Source organism: Bombus huntii, chromosome 2 (genome assembly GCF_024542735.1).
Source record: "Bombus huntii isolate Logan2020A chromosome 2, iyBomHunt1.1, whole genome shotgun sequence".
Classification (NCBI taxonomy): Eukaryota; Metazoa; Arthropoda; class Insecta; order Hymenoptera; family Apidae; genus Bombus; species Bombus huntii.
In genome coordinates this window covers 7,637,155-7,659,518 of record NC_066239.1, presented here as the reverse complement: position 1 = coordinate 7,659,518, position 22,364 = coordinate 7,637,155, and the positions used below count along the sequence as shown (strand labels likewise).

Genomic DNA, 22,364 nt, shown 5'->3' with positions numbered 1-22,364 from the left:
TTGCTCGATATTAGCAAGCTCTCGACGTTAAAGCCGGCCATTTCGAATGGAAACGGCAGCCGCGCAGTTTCCTGCAACCGTGGTGTTATTTTGTAACAAACGGTTTGTAATAACATCACTCGAGATTGCGAGGCTTAACGAAGTCGATGTTTCGTTTGCATCGTAGTCGAGGCTCTTGATTCCGTTGTAACATAATTAGAAATTGTGATGAGATCGTAGTTTACGTATACAGTAATTCTGTTCGGTTTCTTTCCGTTTCTTCGTTTCAATTATAAGCTTTACATATTTTCACGTCGCATCTACCGCCAACTGTAAGCCATTCATTGGCGAAAGTGACACGATTCTATGATTTTCTTTTATATCGAAGAATCAAAATTATATTGAAAGAATTTGATGTGTTTCGGATAAATTAGACTTCTGTGCGGTCACAGAACCATTTGTTGGACTGCTGATTTAGTTTAGAAGTGGTGCGAGGATTCCGGATTCCAAGAAATTTGACACGAAATTAGATCGGTCGTAGTGTCATTTTCGTGCTGTATGCAAATCGAAGTAAAGAAGATCTTTATTAGCCACTCGGTAGAACTTCGTGTTTAATTCAAAAGAAACTACTTTTGGTGTTTTTAGCTGATACAGTTGTTGATATAAAGTACAAAGTGAAAGCTTAATGCACCTGTTACTTCCTTGCCCTTTAATGTACGCATTAATCTTTTGAGAGAATTTCTCGAAGATAAACATTTTACATACGATCCATAAACGACTTTTTCATGAACTTTCATTTGTTTCTTCGTGTTTCTTTATGGACGATTTGAAACTTTTCATAACCACTGTGTTTGTAGATGTGTACTTTATGTATCTTGTAATTATTCGTAACAAATCGTACCGCGGATTATGTAGGTACAGGTGAAAGTATGAGTCGAATGGTAATATTAACTAACGTCGATAACTACTAATTGTAACGACATAATTGGTAGCATTAAAATTGAATTGTATTCATTTCTAACGAGTCATAAAATTCTCTCTTTCTGTCCACGTTATATATTCCGTCATTGTTCGCTTCGCGTTTCTCTATCTTTACTATTTTTATATTTTACTGTCTTTATTTATATTATTGCTGTCTATTACTCGTTAATTTCTTTTTTGCTCTTATATTTTAAAGGTGGTACTGACTTTAAGTTAATAAATAAATAGTGATACTTAGAATGGATTTCTTATTTAACTTATAAATATTTCACAATTTGTATAAATGCATTTCTCGGTAGAATGAGCATCATAGAACGCTATCGAAAGATATCGTGAGAAAGACTGGAAAAAACGAATTCAGAGCGACGATGGCGGTAACAACGTGCGTGAAAACGTGACAAATAAATACTGACAGTTCGGTGCCAATATGGGTCGTGATATCACTTTAACAACGACGATAAATCTAATCGCGTGAAAGCCTCGATACCGTAAATATATAGGGTGCTTCGGTAAATACTTAGTATGTATCTTGATATTGTCTGAGCGAGATAAATTTGCACTGGAAAAACTACGTGTAGAAAGGCGACCATTTTATGACAAAGAATTTTTTCAAAGTAGGTCCATTCGTCTTTGTCTTTAGAAGGATAACATTCCATCTTTTAATATTTTCATAATAATTACTAGTATCCTCCGAACAACTATGAAAACTTTTTATTATACCCAGTTTTTATACGTCATGAGACTCTTTGATTATCTAGTATTAATAAATATGATATAGCAAAATGTGTTAATACGTGTAATACATGAAATGTTAATGTAATAAAACATTGAATATTAAAACAAAAGAATATTTTCTGAAAAAACACATCGAAATAATTTCTATGCAGTGCGCGAGTAATTAGTAATGTGAGTTTATACAGAACCATTTAGTTGCTTCTAGTTAATAGCCATAACAACTATAACAACAACGCTATATACGATTGTTCGTTAGTAGTTATAGACACTAATCGAAGATTTCTTGTAGACGATAACGTAAGTGCAAGTAAATCTTGTCGTGTAATGTCTTACATGCCAATAGGAATATCGTAGTATAGAATTTAATAGCAACTTCCATTTGTAAATAATTACTAATAGTTTAATCTAATAATATAATAATTACTAATAGTTGAAAGATGCCACCGGTACGTCTAACATTGTGTCAGTGTAAAACAACGTAAGTGTAATTATGCGATAAATATGTTCAAACACATGGTCACTAAATATGACCAATTCTATAGTTCTTACTGGGAACATTATAAAATGCACTTTCGTAAGAAAAATAAAAAGTGTTTGAAATATATGATTAGTTATATTTATTTTATTAAATAAATGTATTTTTTTGTGTTTCATACAAGTTATTTAGAGATAAAGAGGATCGATGTTTTCTCTGCAACTAAGATGTAGCACATATAAGCTTTTCTACAATTACAATTCTTTTTCTGATGAATTTCGACTATATTAGTGCAAAAAAATGGAAAGTTTTTCCTTTGGATTATTGTACACTTAAGATTTTATAATAATCAAAACAATTCAACTTGCGAAGATAATGTTAAATCAGTGAAGTATTTTCTCGCTCGTAAAAAATTTGATGTTTAGCACTTACAGTGTTGTCTACGAGAAGTCTTCGATCGTTTATCAAAAATAATAATAGTACAAGATTATATAGATAAATTAAATTATCGACAATTTTTTTTGTTTCGTTTCAGTGTGACTGATTCTTTATTGTAGAAAAGATATTATTATAAACAAGTAACGTACTATTTTTTATATTAAAAGGCTTAAAAACATCACAACTTTATAATCACTTTGTTTCTTATAAAGGCCTTTTATTAACTGAATTATGACTCTGAGTGGCCAATAAAGTTACGAAGGCAGTCTATAAAAGCGAATGAAACCGTTGGAAATTCTGACAAAGTTTTCCGACATGTAAAGAGCACATTTAGATGCGGTGAGATTTATTGTAGAAATAAAATTTTTTACAACTCGCGTTATGATACCGAAGCTGTACTAAAAATCTTAAATGCGTCTAGTTCCAAATAATTATATTCAAAATGAATATAGCAAACAAATAATATAGCAACTATTTACGTAATCATCTTATGAACGAAATTTCTATGGATTAATAAAAATCTTTATACGAATCAATAAACTGTCGAAATAGACCCGTAAAAAAGTACAATATTATTATTCGATATTAAAATATTATTCTGAAAACGAAAAATCCCTAACAAGTAGTAAATATAATAGATCTGTAGTATTAAATAGATTAAAAAGAATCTTTAAATAAATATGAGTAATGTATTAAATATAGTAAAAAAAGTAGTAATTATAGTAAAAGGTAGTAAATCTAAAAATAGTAAATCTTTAATAAATAATATATTTAAAAGCTTCCATAAGGATATACGATTTTTAAATTCGTAGACTGTGCTGGTCCAATATTTTAGCTTTCTGAACGTGATGGACATATACCTGCATGTGATTATAAACCAGGAATAATATCAACTAACACAACAAATGTTACATGTGTACACCTCAATCGCAGATTTTGTATTTTATGCTTGTATATTATCTGTATTGTATTTATATGCCCTCGAACAACAGTTTCATGTAATAACAAGAGAGAAGATAAACTCTGTATACATATATGGGAATTTTTGCATGGACAGCTGGTTGAATTGGTTTAGTCAAAGTAAAGACGCGAGATTTCGAAATTGCATTGTTTGGTTCGTTTTTAAGAGCGAGTGGTATTATACGAGTTGGTTAAAAAATTTTCCTTCTTTGACCTATATTCTCGCATTGGAGATTAAAGCGTTATAATGGAGAGTTCGTATAATATGCGAATCATTATGACAAGAGATTTGAGAAGCCTGTTCGAATAATATTTGTTAGCGGTCGTACAATTAAAAGTATAATAATTGAAATTTCAAAGATTTGTATGTACAGATTCGTTCCGTTTGTAATATAAAAAAGAAATATGCGTTTTGTCTATGAATTTGTTCGTAAAAGGTGTATGGATTAGATTATTTGTAAATTTTATAATTTTATAAATCTGCTATGCGGAAAGAGAATCGTGGAGCATATTTTCTGCTTTAACTTACAATTTAATCGGCTGAAAAATTGCAGGAAGAAATGGAGTGACTCGAATAAATTACAGATGAATGGTGGGAATAATATTATGCAATTTGCATCATCCAATTTACTTTTGATATACTTTACAATTTTACTTTTTTTAGTTTACATAAGCATAGCATCTGTATACGATACTTTTAGTATATACATTACAGTGAAATAAGTTTTCCTATAATAATTTAATAGTACGTAATTTCAATCGATTAATAATCCTCGTACGACCGTTTTATTGGAGCTACATCGATTAGTTTTAGATTTGTAACACAGTTCCAAATAAATGCAAATCAAAGCATTAGCCATTAGTAACGATGACAAGGAAATACATTATTCATTATATTTCGGTTGATTAATATACCGGATCAAAATTGAAACCTTCCCAATTTATTATTATTTATCAATCTCATTACATATGCCTGACAGTGATTTGAATAATTTTTCACGAAAATATTAATTTACCATATACGCAAAACTCTGTAATATAATTGATACGAATAACATAATAATTAATCTCTCAACCAACAAAATGTCGCGATAATATTCAAATTTAATTTACAGAAGAAAGTTCTACACGACTAATAACTCTTAATAAATAAATCAAGTCTTACTACTTTGAAACATACTCGAGCGCAGATTACACGTGTTTCGTCTAACAATGCTTTGAAAAACTAACGAGATACGATCTATACAGGAGAAAAAGAATGTGTTGGAAACCGTACGACCTCGTATCGAAGGGAATTTCCGCAGTAAGAAAAGCGCCATTGGCTAAACCGATAAACACCAGAAAGCTTTAGCCATGCGACTACGTTGAAAAATGTTTGCTTCGAGGCTTCTTTACTGCTCCTGAGTTAGGAATATCCTTTTGATGATACAATCCATGTCGTGGATAAGGGTTCCCTTTTTTGATGCAAAATCTCAATGATATATCGTGGCAACCGTGAAATAAAGTACCAAAGGAGTGAAAAATTGCATGGATGACGAATGATTAAAACCTGCGAATAGATGTTTACGCTGAAATATCGTTTGCGAGCGAAGGATGGTTCGAGCAATGTACTTATACGGGGAATCATCATGCATAGCACCGCGTGAAAATTTGATCACACGTGGCAAGAACGTGTACTGTCTGTGTGAGATTTAGAGGCAGAGTGCAGATCTTTATGCAAATTCGTATTTTCGAGAATATAGTTAAAGAAGTGGTCTCGGTAAAAAAAATTATTTTACCTACATCTGATGTATTTTTTTTTTAATTCATTTCTGTGTAATTTCGCACTTTCAAATTTTTTATACGCGCATAAAAATTCGTAGCTTTTTTTATAAAAATTTATAAAAATTCGATACGATTGAATCAAGAGAACGCGCGTATCAAAAGGATCGTATTATGTTAAATAGATCATATTAAGTTAAGCTTACGAGAGTTGTGAAATAGAGAGCAATAGCATGTTACAACTTGAAGAAATTATAATTTCACTAAATTCCATGATACCACACTTGGAAACTGAAGCGTATCCTTCGATAATGCTTGTAAGAATATGAATAATGCTGAAACATTTGCAGCGTTATTAATTACCCTTGTCCAGAGTTGTTTACTAAAATGATACATTTAATTTCCCGGACACGATCCTACAAAGTTTTACAAAAAGAACGGATTATTATAAAAAATTTTGCATAATGTTAATGTAAGACACGAAAGACGTGACAGATAGTTCTCGTTGTCTGACATAATTTCACACGATTTCACAACGTGCTACCACTTCCGCTGTTATTAGGCTCTTCTTCTTCTTTTCCTCCTTCCTGATCTGCTTCGTCGTTTCCTTCCTCGTTGGCATTCAATTTACTTGCTTCGTTGTCGTCGTTGGAATATTTCATATTTAATTGCTGCGATTGTTGTTTTTGAGGGCTGCGATGCCGCGATATCGATCTCCTATATTGTTTGCCAAATCCGTCGTGACTGGATTCTGGACACATCGAGTTTCTCCTCCTCGCTGCAAAATAATTTATACAACTCTTTTAGCTTAATCGTATCAGAGTTCGTGTAACACCTGTTGACAAAATAAGTCAGGACAGAAAAGAGAACAAAATCTCTGTGATTTGTCGCTACGACTTTTTGTTGCAACAAAAAAAGCGGGTTCTTTATCATTTGCCATTTACATCTGCCCTTATGCCACAAATTGAATCAAGTATTATAGTCGCCAGTCTTCTGACAATGAGCTCAATGAGACACAATAGGCGAGCAGAGGTTTAATTTCGCCAAGCTCTGAAAAATGTCCTCGGCGTCTAAATATAGAGAAAGTCTACGCGAGACAAATCGTTCTTTTCCCCTAGAGAAGAGGCCCTAAACTTAGCCGTAAACTCAGAGGCTTTAAAAAACGAAGAAAGCAACGGCTGAAAAGAGACCAAAGGGAAGGGACATTCAGCCAGATATCGATATTTTGGTAAAAGTCAATTGAAATGAAATCAATTAATACATAGAGAACCTACAAAGAGGACTGCGCGTAGTAAACGCGAGCGTTGTTATTGTAACTCGAGGTAAAGTGTTTTTTATTCAAGGACTTTGTTATTAAACGTATCGTTCAATAACAGAAGATTGTTTATCGTTCATTTCATTTCAATTAACCATCAACTTGATACCGAAGATATAAAAGGTACGAATCTCCAGCGAACGTGATACGCGTACATAAAAATTCAATTTTGTAAGCAAAGCTGTACCGTGCCGACTGGAAGAAGATGGAAGGTTTCGTTTTATCTATATTATCTTTTTATCACTTTTTACGTAAGATCGAAACTTTTATACCCATCTTTAGAGGTTTACGCTGTATATCCATAAAGAAGAGCAATGCAACGAGGAATTAGTAAAAGCATCTCGGAGATTTTGCTTTGAGTGCACTTAAGTAGCCTGCAAGTAAAAATGTTGCGGTTTCGATTTTTCTCCCTTTTATCCGGTTTCTTTTATTCGAAAAGTCTTTTGTCTTCAGACGAGCACGATATCGAGATGAACTCTTATCAGAATATAAGATAACTCTTGTCAAAATACAAATCTTGCAGAAAAAAAGCAAATAGCAGATAATAAAAATATAAATTACATAAATTTTGCTAATCACGGTTAATTGCCAATTATTCTAACATCGGTAATTTCGTGCATCGTGTTTCACGATTTAATAACTCGCAAATTGCATAACATTCCATAAGATTAATCTTTTATTTATAGTCAGTTTACTCTAATTTTATTTAGTTTTCGTATATCGCTGCTCCGAGTCGGCCAAAGTGTCTGGGTATTTGTAAATAGCATTGTATGTAGTTTTTACCTTTGGCCTTTCTATCCTCGTATTCGCTACAGTCCGACAAATCGCTGTAGTTACTTGGATCCCTCCGCTTCGTCTTGGTTCTTTTACGATTAGGCGAACCCGACGTGTTTCCAATATCTGCTTCAAGCCTGCTGTTCGAGATCTTGTGTCGCGGTGACCGAACACTTTCCCCCTTTTCTTTGTACTTTAGTTTTCGTATCTCTCCGATGTGCTTTGGCTCGTCGCGTTTCCTGGATCTGCTGCGACGTTTTCGTCTTTTCTGACTATCGCTGCGTCTTCGTCTTTTCTCGCCGCGTGGCCTCCTTCGTTTCTCTCTTAAACGATTAATTTCCATCGTTATATTATTCATTCCTTATTATATTCGTTATATATTAGATTCTTAAACTTAATCCTGCGTAGACAAGCCTGATGGTTCAAGTAAAACTTCTGCCTTGAAAATTCCTTCGAACAAACATTTTGTTTCGATGGGAAAAAGTCAAATACTTCGGGAATCTAGCGAAGGAATAATTGTATGTAATAATTGTATCTATGTAAGATAAGGAACAATCGTATAATGTTACAAAGATTTTGACAAGTATTTCAAGTTTTTTCCAAATCCTGCAACAGTGTGAAAATTAAGCTCGAACGCTTAAACGATCCGGTATAGCAACAGAACGTGAAAAAATACATTTACCTATGAACGTTTGAGATGAAACGCAATATGAATCAGTGGAAGTAACTATTTTCTGATATAGTGGAATACTTTTATTCCTCTGACGTTTGAAAATGGAAAAAATCATTTCTTATAAAAATGGAGAATATACTTTTCTATGAGAATGAGAAGCACGTGTTTGTGCGTATTTTTTGAAACGCGCGCACTGAGCTTTAAGATCTATAAAACCTTGTCTAGAAATATAGGATATTCTTATCTGCAAGAATCTGCGTAAGTCTTATAAAAGAAATAGAGGATGTTCTTTCAATCAGAAAAAGGGATACATATTCGATGAGTTCTATAGAAAACACCTTTTTTAAATCTATAAAATTTCTTATAAAAATAGCGAATGTCCTCTTCTATAGGGCTGAAGGATATATACACTTCTACGTGGTCTTTGAAATACAATTTTTTTTAAATCTATAAAACTTTCTATAGAAACGGAAAATGCCTTTTCCTGTAAGAACGGGGGTATGTATTTATACGTGTTCGTTGGAATGCAGTGCTTTTAAAGCTGCAGTCGCATTACAGAAATATGACTTTTCGGGTAAAGCGAAAATTGTATGGAGCAATGCATAGAATGATTAACCGATTTTCAACTGATCTAAAGTTTTCCGGAATGGGAGTATCGGGATATTGACAGAATAGTTATCGAACAGTGTCTTTTTTTTATTTTTCTATTTTCTCTCTGCAACGTAGTTGTTCTTTCTATCGCGTCTCATCAGAATATTTTCATTATCTAATTCTTTTATTATTATAGTATCATATTTTAACGAAATCACGAAAAATTATTCAAGCTCGCGTTAAAAACGCCTTTTCTCCTCATATCGTTATAACGAATTACAGTTTTAACCATCGCACTGTGCAGAAAACACAGTTCCGCAAGTAGTTGGCAAACATTTAATCTAGAATTTCCAAAGACTCTATGAGCAGTTCGAAAGCAATTATACATTTTGTTATCTAACATCTATAAATTCAGACGTTGGAAACTTATGATTTAACACTTTACTCCGACAATTGAATCCATATAATGTTATTACCAATGTTATTCTAATCCGTATAGTACTAAAAATTTGTTGAACCATATCAACCTTGTTGCATTATTAATCGCCCCAATTTTTTGAGTTTCTGTTTTATGTAGAGTTTAAAAAAGCAGCTCAAAATTTTTCAATACTCTCCCAAGTTTCCAGAACATCGTCAAACAGCTTTTTATTGCTACGTGTTACCTTAATCGTTCTTAAGGGAAGCAAAATTTCAAGAAAGATGTGGAGAAAATGTGAACTGATTTACAATTACTGGGAATTAATCTAAGCGTTAATGTTAGTCTAAGGTTTAATTTATTTACTCGAGATATTGATCGTCTCATCCTAACATTTTTTAATTTTCGATGAAAATACGCAAATATATAGAATATACATATTTCTTAGATTTCCTATAGAATATACATATTTTTAAGGTTGTAGAGATTAATCGCTCAAAGTGTTTAGAGCAAAGTATAACTGCTCAAGGATCGTGTCAATTTAACGATTACCTACGTAAAGGGACAAGTTGACATACTGCTCCGCATGACGTCTGCGTTTAACATCGTTTTACGAAGACGAGAACTTGCGTAACTATATTATCCGACTGATATTAATTGGATCATAGTCTCACTAGTCACAGGGAATCATAGAAAGTTATAATGAAACGCGATTGAGCATGCTATTAAGGTACAGAGGACAAAAGTTCTTGCTATCCAAGATACTTTCTCTCGCGTGATCTAAGAAATAAACACGTTCATCGCCTATCGATTAGATAGCGTGGTAAATAACAATTGAAAAATAGTGATAGAAGTTACCGCAAATTACATTGGTCGATTTGAGTTAGATTGCGAGTATCTTTGCAAACATGCATTTTTCTTAACACAACTGAAAAAGTTGCACCTAAATACTGATTTGCTCCACTCTCTAAATATTATAGCGAGTGCTCTATTTTGGATATGTTATACATAGTTCTGTATTTTATCTTATTTTTGCACGTTTCAATTTCCAATAAACACACGAATGCTCGCATTTTGATTATAATATATCGATTCTCGAAATATATAATGTAGCGGTGTTTAGCGTGATAAAAACTCAAAGACGTATAGACGCTGGGTTCAATCATAATTAATCGATCGTTATATAATTAACCTATTTTCCTCTTCGTCGTTGGATTGACTTCTCGAAGACGTTTGTTGTATGTCGGATATGTTCGTTCCATCGGCAGATCTCTGTTCGTTATTCTCCTTCACGGACTGCTTAATCGGAGCTGGATTTAACGTGAACACTGCCTTGTAACGACCACTTCTATGCCGCAACAATCCGGCATTCACCGCGTGCTTCAGAGCCCGATGAACCTGAAAGCTTTTCTCATAAGAAACGAGCGCATTTTCGTGTTTTATAATTGAGAAGTTGAGAGGACAAAAATAATGGAAGTACCAAAAATTTGTAATGCAAGTCCTATTTCAAGGCGTCTATGTAAATACCAGAGGCGAAAATTCTTAACGTACATAAAAAATATGCTCTTGTTACGGTACAACGTTTAAATAATGTAATCGCTTAAATAATGTAAACTTTCATTATTTACCGTATTATCGCTTATTTTTGACAGTGCTGTAAATAATTATAGACGCAAACACGTTGCTTGTACTATTTTTTTGAGATTTCTGAGAAACCACTGATCGTGTCTGGATATGTGGAGAGAAATTTTTTTTTTAGTCTAACGTCGTAGGATGTCAGGAGATATTACATGGCGAAATATTGCCTTTCATAACCGAAATAATAGACAGAGAAACGATTTTTCAACGAGACAGTGCTCCTACTCATATAGTTGCGACTACAAAATAATGGTTTCAAGATTTCGGAAACCAAGTATAGGGAACAGCGAGTAATTCCAACATAGAATTTCTTCAACGATTCCCATCAAAAACTTTAAGATCTTTAATAGATGCACCTTGGTATGTTACCAACGAAACAATACGCGACCTTAAGATACCTACAGTTAAAGAAGAAATATCCAAATTGAGTAATAGATATAACGCAAGAATTAACAACCACCAAAACCCATTAGTTACTCAATTACTTGACACGACGGATCAGATCCGCAGGCTAAAAAGACATTACCCTCTAGATTTAAATATTCATTTATTAATAATCATTTATTATTCACGTTATAGTACCACGCCAGAATAATTTACTTATAATTCTCAATGAGAATCGATTGTAAACTACTTCCAAATAAAAAAAAAAAGTTTTCGGAATAGAATTATTATCATGACCAGCTTTGAGTCTCAATCTGAAACCGATCGAGAACTTGCGGAGAATTGTACAATAGCAAAAAAGATTTACGATCAGGATAAGCCGCCTATAGAAAATAAAGAAATAAAATCCGCATGGGCGAATATTCGAAAGGAAACTTTAAATAAGTTGGTAGATAGTGTACCTAACAAATTAATAGAAGTAATCAGAAATAAAGGAAAATCCATTAAATATTTAGCGAAAACGTAACAAAGTTAACATCGAGTTTATATTCTTACACAGTCAAAAAAACAATTTTAAGAGGAAATTTCATTTCTTCCAAACTTCGAGAAAAGAAAATTGTTCTTTTATATTACAATATGAAACTATATCAACAATTTTGCCAATTTCCGTTTCAGTATTATGACAAATCTAAAAATAGGCTCGAGTTTACAATTATTCACGGCACGGTATAAAACTACAGTCGAATCAAGCAGCAGTAATTTTGTTCTCCATAATCATCATAGATACGTATAATAGGATATTAGAACCCGATTAAATTGACTTTCGAGAGTCAATTTGTTATATAACGAGAAAACTAGCATTTGTGATTTTCATGCTACTCGTAAAAATAATAAATTACATGCTATTTGTAGAATTACGAATATTGGCAGACTCTTTATCTCCAGATTCTTTAATTTTTGAATTATAAGACAGATTAAGAAGCTTCTTCTAAACTGATAGTAAGACATTCAATGTTAATACTACCAATGATATTTAAATAGCAAATATATGCATTTATATGTATTATAAATATGATAAAAATATTATTGCAATGTTTATTAATATGTAATTTAGATTTATATTGTAATGACTCCATAAAAAGGTAGCGAGTGTTGCTTCTAATTGCTAATTCAGCATTAATTTTTACAATGTGCGCAAATTCGCATATTGTTATTACAAATCGACCAGAGTGCCCGTATACTTATGAGCGATCGTGTATATAAATTTAGTGAGAAAACAAACAGTCAAAAGTGTGACTAATCGTAGTGTTGGTAATTTCATTACTTGTACGTTCTACTTGAAATTATTTTGAAATTATATAATTTACCAGCAGAATTTTATTGGATATTAAATATCACTAATATAACATTAAGATAAGTAGGAGCAAACACTGTCTGTTCGAATGTATAATCGTTGGAAACTGCGGCATTAAGGAAAATGCTGGAAAATGCTCCTTCTTCCACGAAGGATGGAAGCTTCGAGGCGTCTGATGGATCGTCAAAGACGTTCGAAGATTCTTAGAGCGCTTCGAATTGTTTGACAACCAACTACAGCATCATTGTGAAAATCTTGTAAATTCGTGGAACCAGCCCTTCGCAGATCGTTCGCCTTTCTATCACACGTAATTTCGAGGAATTTCTAATTTTTAATTTTCTCAAAGAGAAAATTTTCGCGAACACTAAAGACTAAAAATAGAAATCGAACCGTAGATAACGATAAAGGATTAAAATACTAAAAATATTAAAATACTAAAAATATTTGTTTGACGATTAGAAAATGTCGATCGTTAAAACTCGAACAAATCGCTCCTCCTCTTCTAGATTTTTAAGTTATTAATTATTTGAAGTAACTTGCTCCAAATTTACTTGCGCGTAAGTGAAAAAAATAACTTCATAATCGAAATCCACGTATCTTTAAATTTTCAAATTTAGCTATTATGTAAAAAAAGAGATACACCGATAAGTATCTTAGAAATTTTTCAAATCGTTTGAAATCCTAGGAGTAGTGGGAAAAATTCGTCTTTCGTTACAGTTACTAAATCGTATCATTTGCATAATGAATATACCATGAAACTCGTCCCATCCTTGAAAAATCAAATAACTCTTTACGAGTGCGAAAATTAATATTGGAATAAGCAGAAAGAAACAAGAAAAACGTAAGGAAATGGTATGATTTTCAATTGACAATGTCGAATCACTAGGAATCGTAGGAAATTAATTTACGTTCACCCCTCTGTCACCTGCATCGTCAAGTTCCTCGGGGGACCCTTGGAAGTTTGTCGAAGGAAGTCGAGGACATCTCGAGCGGTGGATCCTTTCCCCTCACATAGATGCACCACGGCATCGAGTACGCGATTCATTAGTCGTGGATTCGACGCATACACCATGGTTGATTCGCTTCCAACCTCTTGCAACTACGCTGCATGGAAATATAAAATAATATGTATATTATATATATAAAATATATATATATAATACAATTATATGAATATGTAATAAATATAATATATTAATAGATATAAAGTATTAAATATAATATAATTATATAATATATCATATATATAAGATGTACATATATAATATAATATATATATAAATTTATTAATAATAATAATATATATATAATCATACTAGATTGTACTAAAAGTTTCTTTCGTTTTATGAAGAAATAATGGATGCCCAACATTTTTCTTTTATATTATTTTCCTGAATTATATATGATCTATTTAGTACTAAAAAAAATTATACAAATACAAATTTTAGTACTACAAAATGGATCATACATAATTCAATAAAATAATATAAAATAAACAAATAAAACGAAAGAAACTTTTGGAACAACCTAATATATATAATAAATATATAGTATAGTATATATATATAGTATGTGCAACATGTCATGTAATAAATAATAGCTAATAATATTAATAAATAAGAATGATTAATTATATACTGTAATATAATACGTAAATATAAATATGTATAATATAGTAATACGCAGGGTGTCCACTGTATGAAAAAATAGTTCAGACAAAAGGTCAATGGCTTCTAAAGAGGTATAATTTGGTGTAACTATATTTTTTTAGATGGACAAACAGGTAGAGATCATATGAATGCAAAGGTAACGCAAACATAAGAATACCGCGTCGCGTCTTTTCCTCTCTCTCATACATTACGTTAGACAAATTAAAGTTAACATATTTACTGAACTAAAATAGTTTTTCGTTATGAATAGGTTAATGCATTGTTGTAGGGAATACCGAGACGGATCGATTACTGTGTTTAAAATTACATGATTCCATTACACAAAAACGTACATCACCTTCATACGATCTCTACCTGATCATGTACAAAAAGACTAAATACTCTGGATTACGTCCCCTTTGAAATCATTCACTTTTTGTCTGAACCATTTTTCATGATACAATTGATAGCTTTCAGTAATTTGCATGATTTTTTTTATAACCGAGCATACTGTATAAAGTAGCTGTACAGTATACACCCTGTATAATAATAACAGTAGTATAAAATATGATAAAAACAGATAATAACGGAAAAAATAATGGACTTTGAAAATAATTACTAACTTTATCATTGTTACAGCTTATTTTTAATGAAGCAGTTCTTCTATATCAAATTGATGAATTGATGATTAAGATAATTTACTAATATCATTCAAAAATCTAATTATAAAAATGATTGAAAACAGAGTTTCGAATTTATTAATTTACATAATAAGCACATAATTAGCATAAATTATGCTAAATATTTTAGGATTATGTATTGTTATTACTATGTGCACGGTAACGAGTATAGAAAGAGATGATTGCCTTTATGATAAATGAGAATATAATTTAAAAGAAAGTAGATAGTAAGATGCGACTTTTACCTCCTGAAGATTTAAATCCTAAGAGAACGTAGGTATTCGAATCATAACATTGCCGAAATAAATCGATGGTATAATTATGCAAATTGGAATTTCTCCAAACCACAAATTTAATTAGAACATATCGAATTTTACTCGGATCAACAGCAAACTGACGCGTAATGCAACGCGTTGCTGGGCAGTTTTATTGTCATTTTTTAATCTCGATTCTGTAATCAAACGTTGCTAATTTCAATAGCTACGTTTGAATGTGTCAGTTTGATAGAAATTGTATCATTTCATCGAAAATACCGAAATCATAAAACGATACTACAACTTGACATACATTTGTTCTCTTTTTTTCTGAAATACTGGAGTTTCCTCGTGATAAAATATACAGATAATTAAATTGTATTTTCTGAATATCTTCTAATTAATTCTAAAAACTGTATTACGATTACATGACGACTGTATAATGAAATGAAAGTTATATACATTTTATAGCGATATAATGAGCATAATCTGTTCTATACAGAAACGTAATTTATTATTTAAATACTATATATATGAACACAGTGTGCAAGATATTTACATTATGAATGATATTGTAATTACATTATTATTATTCTATTTAACAAATATGTAACCGTTAATTTATAACTTGTAATTTACCAGTTTATTATTGTAATAATAATAATTTATTGATTGTCAAATTATTATGTACAGTTCGATGTAGTTTCGATCTATAATATTATTTGCTACTTAACTACTTTCACATACAAGATATCCCTCTCAAACACAAATTTTTTAATATAATAATGATCTAACGTCGAACTTGTGCTTATCTTTACACAGTTATCTCAGCTATCTTCTTTCATGTACAACGTCGTATCGAGAACATTGTCACGTACTGTTCGATCACACACAACCTCCCTCATAAGTATCAGTACACTCGATGGTTTGCTATCAGCGAATCGGTTAATCGATCAGAGAAGAAGAAGTATGATTCAAAATACACGACAAAAATGTAGAGATCTACTTGCAAAATCTATAAAAGAACAACGAATTGATATAATTGAATAATTAATTTTTTATTTTGATCTAAATCTCCATTGAAAGAAATTGCAATAAGAGAAATTTGCTCAAAATCTAATGGAAATTTAGAATCTGGTATGTAAAATCGTTTACGACATATATGAAATCAAATAACGCCAAATAGAATGGACAAACTAATAATACATATGTATAAGATACGGTGAAGAATTATTAAACCAAAGTCTGAACGATATCTTTTACTCCGCAAAGAAAGAAGTTCAATGGTGCGGAATTTAGGTGATCTACGAGAAGCGTTACCATGGTAGATTTATCACAATCGTTGTATTCTACTATTCTATGTGACACTGCAATGACTTCGTCTATATCATTTTCGTACGAGTCTACTTCCTCATTTTCTTCTGTCACTTCATGCAGCAAAAGTTTGCCATGTACTCTCTTCGGTGTTTCCTTGGTTTCTTTGGTTTTTTCATGATCAATTAGTCACGTGCTACCATATTGCTGCTATCTTTTAAACTTAATTTTTTATGAATTCCAATTACATTTCTGTTCGTAAAACAAGTGTGTAAACACTTCGTATGTTTACATACGGTATTGTAATAGAACATTTCACTAACAGAACGTTCATATAATACAACATTCAACTAATAGAACGTTCATATAACAGAAGGTTTAGCTAACAGAACGTTTATATATCATACTCTCCATATAATAGAACGTTTAATTAACAAAACTTTCGTATAATAGAACATTCAACTAATACAACGTTCATATAACAGAAGGTTCAACTAACAGAACGTTCATATAGTAAGACGTTCAACTAACAGAATATCCACATAATAACGTTTCGATAATAAAAAAAATCCAACTAATAGAACGTTTATATAATATAATAGCTATATAATAGAATATGTCATTAACAAAACGTTCGTATAATGGAACATTCAACTAACAGAACGTACATAAAACAGAAGGTTCAGCTAATAGAACGTTCATATAACATAATCTCTATATAATAGAACGTTTAACTAACAAAACGTTCGTATAACAGAACATTCAACTAACAGAACGTTCATAAAGCAAAAAGTTCATATAGTAGAACGTTCAACTATCAGAATGTTCACGTAATAAAACGTTCTAGTAATAAAAAAGTTCAACTAACAGTTCAACAACTAACTTTCATGTAACAGAACTTTCATGTAACAGAACGTTCATATAACGTAACGTCTAAATAATAGAACGTTGAACCAACAGAACGTTTATATAATAAAACATTCACACAACGGGTGTTCATATAACGATAGATCTACTACATTCTACAATTTTGGAAAATGTCTAGGACGGAAGGTCGAACGAGAAGCGACCTGATTATCGACGAATGTCGCGGTGAGCTAAATTGCAAGTCAAACGCACCCTCGGAAGTACCTTTCCCCCAGTGTTGCTTTCGCACTCGCGTGTGTACTCTCGTAGGACGACGTGTTTACCAGTCGAGGCATGTTTACTGGAATTTGCGGCCTGTTCGTTTTCCAACGTGAACGCCATCGCAAAGACCGTTTTCAACCGTTCTGTATTCTCCGGTGACTAGAGCTCCGACCGAGTTTCAACGCTGGAAACGATGTCCACGATGACCACAAAGGAAGAACGGATGAATTAATTCGCTAATTCGATTCCTTTCTGCATCCGTCAATTGGCTGCACCCGCACGTCCGTCCTTTGGGCCGCGGTTACAGAATAGTATTAATTATCGCCGATCAACCTCGTAATTGAAACGTTCTCCACCGGACGTGAATGCACGTACTCAAGCGTGATGCGGAATCATTGTTCGATGCACAGCTTGAACGGCGAATTTCATTGATCGAAGAAAATACGACGATTCGAGGTTCTTTAAGCAAATTGCTTGTCGTTGAAGGATTTAGAGAGGACCAAGAGATGATTGGTTGATTGTAAAATACCTAGCGTAATGTTGTACGTTTGTCCAAGGTTTTTTCGTTTAAGATATTTATTTCAAAAGGATAAACAGTCGTTATAGATAAGATACAGTTATCGATTACAAGATACAGTTATCGCGTAGTGATAGATAGGATTGAAAATTGTAAATTAACATTATCTTTATTATTATTATTATCTTTATTATATTAACATTATTGTCTTCTAACATTACAAAAACGAAATTCCAATGATTTGTTTCCAGTATGATCGACTTCGTAAATAAAACTTTCAATGTTTATGGTCTTTTTAAAATTAGTATTAAATTATTATTCAACGTATGTATTTCGATCGTTCTATAGCAAAGTTATTACAAAACTAGAACTTTGATTCGTTATCGTTGATAATCCTTTGGTCTATTTTTTACTGTATTCCCCAACCTGAATTTTTCAAATCATTAAAAAGATAATTTTTTTCCAGTCGTCCCCAGAGAGATCTTCCGTCGTTAAAATATCATTCATCGAACGTTTAACGAACTTCCGCCGTGAATTTGCCTCTTTTTCTCTTCTCTCTTCTTTTCTTCGCCTGCGCCATTTGCCGCGTAATAAAGCCGGAATAATTTTGAATTTTATTTTCACTCGTCGATGAATGAATCACCATCAACGGCACACTCGACGAAGTTTCACCATCGACGTTCTACCCGGAATAACCGATCGAATGGACACTCGAAACGGATTCGATTCGACTGTCCGCTAGCAAAAATTGTTCCTCTCTAATTCGAGCAGTTCTCTGTAAAACTACTTGAAAGAATAACGCCATCCTATATAAATATTCGTATATCATAAACCATTGGGTTATTGTATAAATTGTATCGCTATATTAAAAAAGATATTCATTATTACAGACAATGTGTTTGGAAAAAAACAAATGATTAAATAGATAGATTGATAGTACTATAGGGTAAAAAAATCTTTTGTTCTTTATTTAGATGTAAAATGGAAGAAGTAAAAATATTAGGCAAAATATCTTGCTTTTAAAAATATTTAAAGGAAAACGCAGTTGTTTTAAACGAACTATAAACTTATAATGTTTGAATATCGTAATTATGTCTTAGAATGAAAAAAGCTTAGACTATTTATAATCTCTATAAAAAAAAAGGCAAAACCGAAATAATCGCCGATTATTTGTTATATTTTGTTATATTATCCAACGTACTTTTGATATTATAGTATCACTTTGAACGATACATTTTTGTTGAAACACTAACCATCGTTCTTCTGAATATCTCATTTCAGAAATAGAAGGTATCCGAACGCTAGGCGTTTCAATCGAATTGATGAATGAATTAAGACGCATTGCGAGGGAGGATCGGTCCCAAGACATCATGAAGCAGCGAGTCCTACTGGCCCTCGCCAACTTGATCACCTCCTACGCATCTTTCCTGTAAGTACCTTTCAAATTATTTTTAAGAAATCTTATAATTAAAAATATAAATATAATTATAAAAATCTGTAGCGGTCCATGGCCGTAAAGAAAAGTTCAAGATTCAAGCGCATGTGTTGGCTACATGACCTGCGAAACGACGTCAGAAGTTAGAACGTCGTAAAAGAAAAAACCCTGGAACTTGCAAAAATATACAAGGGCTTTTGATAATAAAAAGAACCGTTTCCCTAGCCCTAAAAGAAAACTTTCTCTTTCGAGGGCAACCTATATAAAGGGAAACGAGGAAAAGCTCGAAACGGTTAGTCACAGAAGTCAGTCAGAAACATACGTCGCAAATTGCGGTGCGCGGAAATCTACGCTGTCCGCGGCGTTCGTAGCACGCACTTCCTCGTTGACCCTTGCCATTTCGAACACTTGCGATTTACGGAAACGATGTCTTCATGTGGCGCTAACACGTTCACCTCTGTCTTTTCAAATCACGTTAAGGTTCCCAATTTGAGGTGGTAGGACGTGTAAGGTGTCAAAGAAATACTCCGCGAGTTGATCGAAGACAGACTTGACAATCTTATTCGTGCGCGTTACCTAGTCCCTACTGGTACCGTTCTTCGTTTGCTCGTCGTCGACTAAATTTCACTTACCACTCGCGACGTATGTCGAAAGAGAAAGTTATCTTTCTGGGTAGGGAAGCAGTTTTTTTTTTTTATTATCGAAGGCCCTTCTTTTTATTTGGAGGAATTTTACAATCAGTTCTCATTGAGAATTATAAGTAAATTATTCTGGCGTGGTATTATAACGTGAATAATAAATGATTATCGTATGTTTGATTCTAGCTGAATCTAATGTTTAAATCTAGAGGGTAATGTCTTTTTAGTCTGCGGATCTGATCCGTCGTGTCAAGTAATTGTGTAACTAATGGGTTTTGGTGATTGTTAACTCTTAGCCTAGATTGTTAGCCTCGAACGTCGTTTTGCAAATTACGTGGCCAACACATGCGCTTAAACCTTGGACCTTTCTTTACGACCATGAGCCGCTACAAGTCTTATAACTGTAATCTTATAAATATAAATAAAAGCATCTTAACGAAAATGTAGAAAGACAGTTTTACACTGCATTAACTATATATTCAATTTACTATCATAAAGATCGAAGATCAAATATCATACGCTCATTGTTCTCGCTACATTAAAGAAAAGCAAAATAACATTACATAACTCTGCCTTATCTAAAAAAATTGTTTACGCAATAATAGAAAGTTAGAAAATAAATGCGAATAATAAAGAAACGATTTAAACAAAATCAGATTAATAACAGAAAGACATGTGTTAACAAAAATTGCATTAACGTATTCCACCATCGGTAATAATTAAAGCAAAATCAATTTTTTGTATCAAAGCGTCGCGTCTCGTCGTAAATCATAAAAAGAAATTACAGATATCAAACATAGAAATATCTAGGCTAATAAAAATGATACGTCAAATCATCTGATAACAGAGACACTTAAGTACAATATGATTAAGTCGTACGATTGATCTTATGCGATGGGTCAAGCTCTCAGCTCAGGATGTATTTTCCAGTGTCCGTTCGACGAGAAACCGTGAATGCAACGATGGAATATTCGAAGTTGGATGAGCGTCGTAATGCAGATCGTTGGAATCCTGTTTGATTTGAACCCTCTTGTCAGACAATTAACCCAATTCGAGGCGGTGGCTGAATAACACTCCATTTCTTGGCGTTATTCTCATAATTGTCCATTTCCTCGTTTCATCATGCGAACAATTTAATTTAGAATTTCGAAAACATCATATCTCGTTCGATGTATGCTCTGCTCGTTCTAAAGTTGCGCGAAGACATATTTAAAATAATTTTTTTTGCAACAATATCGATTTTCTCATATAAATGCAATCATCTTGGACGACGTATAAAGAACGAATAATTAAGTAAATAACGATCGATCGAGTAAACTAATTGGAATTCTCTGTTCACGAATGTGTAAAGGACCTATGACGTTTATATAACTCATATACAAATCATAATTGTAAATCATATAATTATAGTGAACTTCAGAATATGCCTGTCCAAAAATATTTGTGAAAGAATTTACATAAATCTGACGTGATCTGCACGCGGTCTAAATCCGATGCATAAATTTTTTGTAATCGCGCCAAAATGTTCCTTCCATTTGTATAAGAATTCGTTTTATTTTTCTACTCCTTTGTATCGTATATATATATCATTTATCGTAGTCTCTTGAAGCGTACGACACGGTCATTCAAGAACAAACTCCTTCAGTCCTTCCAAATATTTCGAGAAACTTTCGTTCAATTTTTTAATCAACTAGAAATTCCAACATTTGTCGAAACGAACGAGTAGAGATTTAATTTTCTCAACAGCGAAGTGCTGCTAACTTGTACGAATCGAGCGGCGAAGCATCGATTTTCATCATAGATCTGTAATAGGCAAGAAATTTTGCTGTCTCCGGAAGAAGCGAAAAATTCTCGTCGATCCATAAAGAGAATTCGCCTTGGTATTTATATAAAAGACTAGCAAGAGGTCGAGGAAAACGTTAATCAGCTATATGAAAGAAAGAACGTTCCTTGGAAAGCATCACTCGGATTCTTATTTCCCTCGCAAACAGGTCAACTGTCTTTTAATAATTTCAATATGTAAATCCTTATATAAGCATATCCAAAGCCTCTTACATGTGTATCTCGACGATGCGCCGCTTATATCGTCACGAGGCAAAAGTCGTTCATGGTGCATCGATCTGTACGGAAGAGACGCGGCGAGAAGAATCGAGAGATCGAAAGGCACGATGTCAGCAAACAAAGAGGACCGCTAGTATAGGAGATCCTAGAAAATAGAGTAGTAGACGGGAATAGTAACGGATAACAGTGGCAACGTGTCCGATCGAGCAGCTGGT

The 22,364-nt window shown here is 32.8% G+C and overlaps 2 protein-coding genes across 2 annotated transcripts in view; one reads left to right on the top strand and one right to left on the bottom strand.

The window, feature by feature from the left end:
- Positions 1–22,364, top strand: part of LOC126874263 (gamma-aminobutyric acid receptor alpha-like) — a 100,990-nt gene that overhangs the window by 25,232 nt on the left and 53,394 nt on the right. Inside the window, exon 3 of the mRNA XM_050636061.1 lies at positions 19,297–19,444. Coding sequence (XP_050492018.1) covers positions 19,338–19,444 — 107 coding nt within the window. The 5' untranslated portion in view covers positions 19,297–19,337. The remainder of the gene's footprint in view (positions 1–19,296; positions 19,445–22,364) is intronic.
- LOC126874294 (luc7-like protein 3) lies at positions 5,860–13,545 on the bottom strand. Its single transcript, XM_050636150.1, has 4 exons — positions 13,399–13,545; positions 10,290–10,495; positions 7,428–7,741; positions 5,860–6,107 (listed from the first exon to the last, which is right to left on the bottom strand). Exons 1-4 carry the CDS (start codon positions 13,543–13,545, stop codon positions 5,860–5,862), a joined length of 915 nt encoding a protein of 304 aa, XP_050492107.1.

Bases quoted from the DNA above. Each gene is read 5' to 3' on its own strand.
- LOC126874294 (XM_050636150.1), bottom strand. From the start codon at position 13,545: ATGGTGTATGCGTCGAATCCACGACTAATGAATCGCGTACTCGATGCC. The intron at 7,742-10,289 runs GTTAATTATATA...TAATCGTTTAAG, and splicing joins AACGACGAAGAGGAAAATAG to AGAGAAACGAAGGAGGCCAC. The intron at 6,108-7,427 runs GTAAAAACTACA...ATTATTTTGCAG, and splicing joins CGAGGATAGAAAGGCCAAAG to CGAGGAGGAGAAACTCGATG.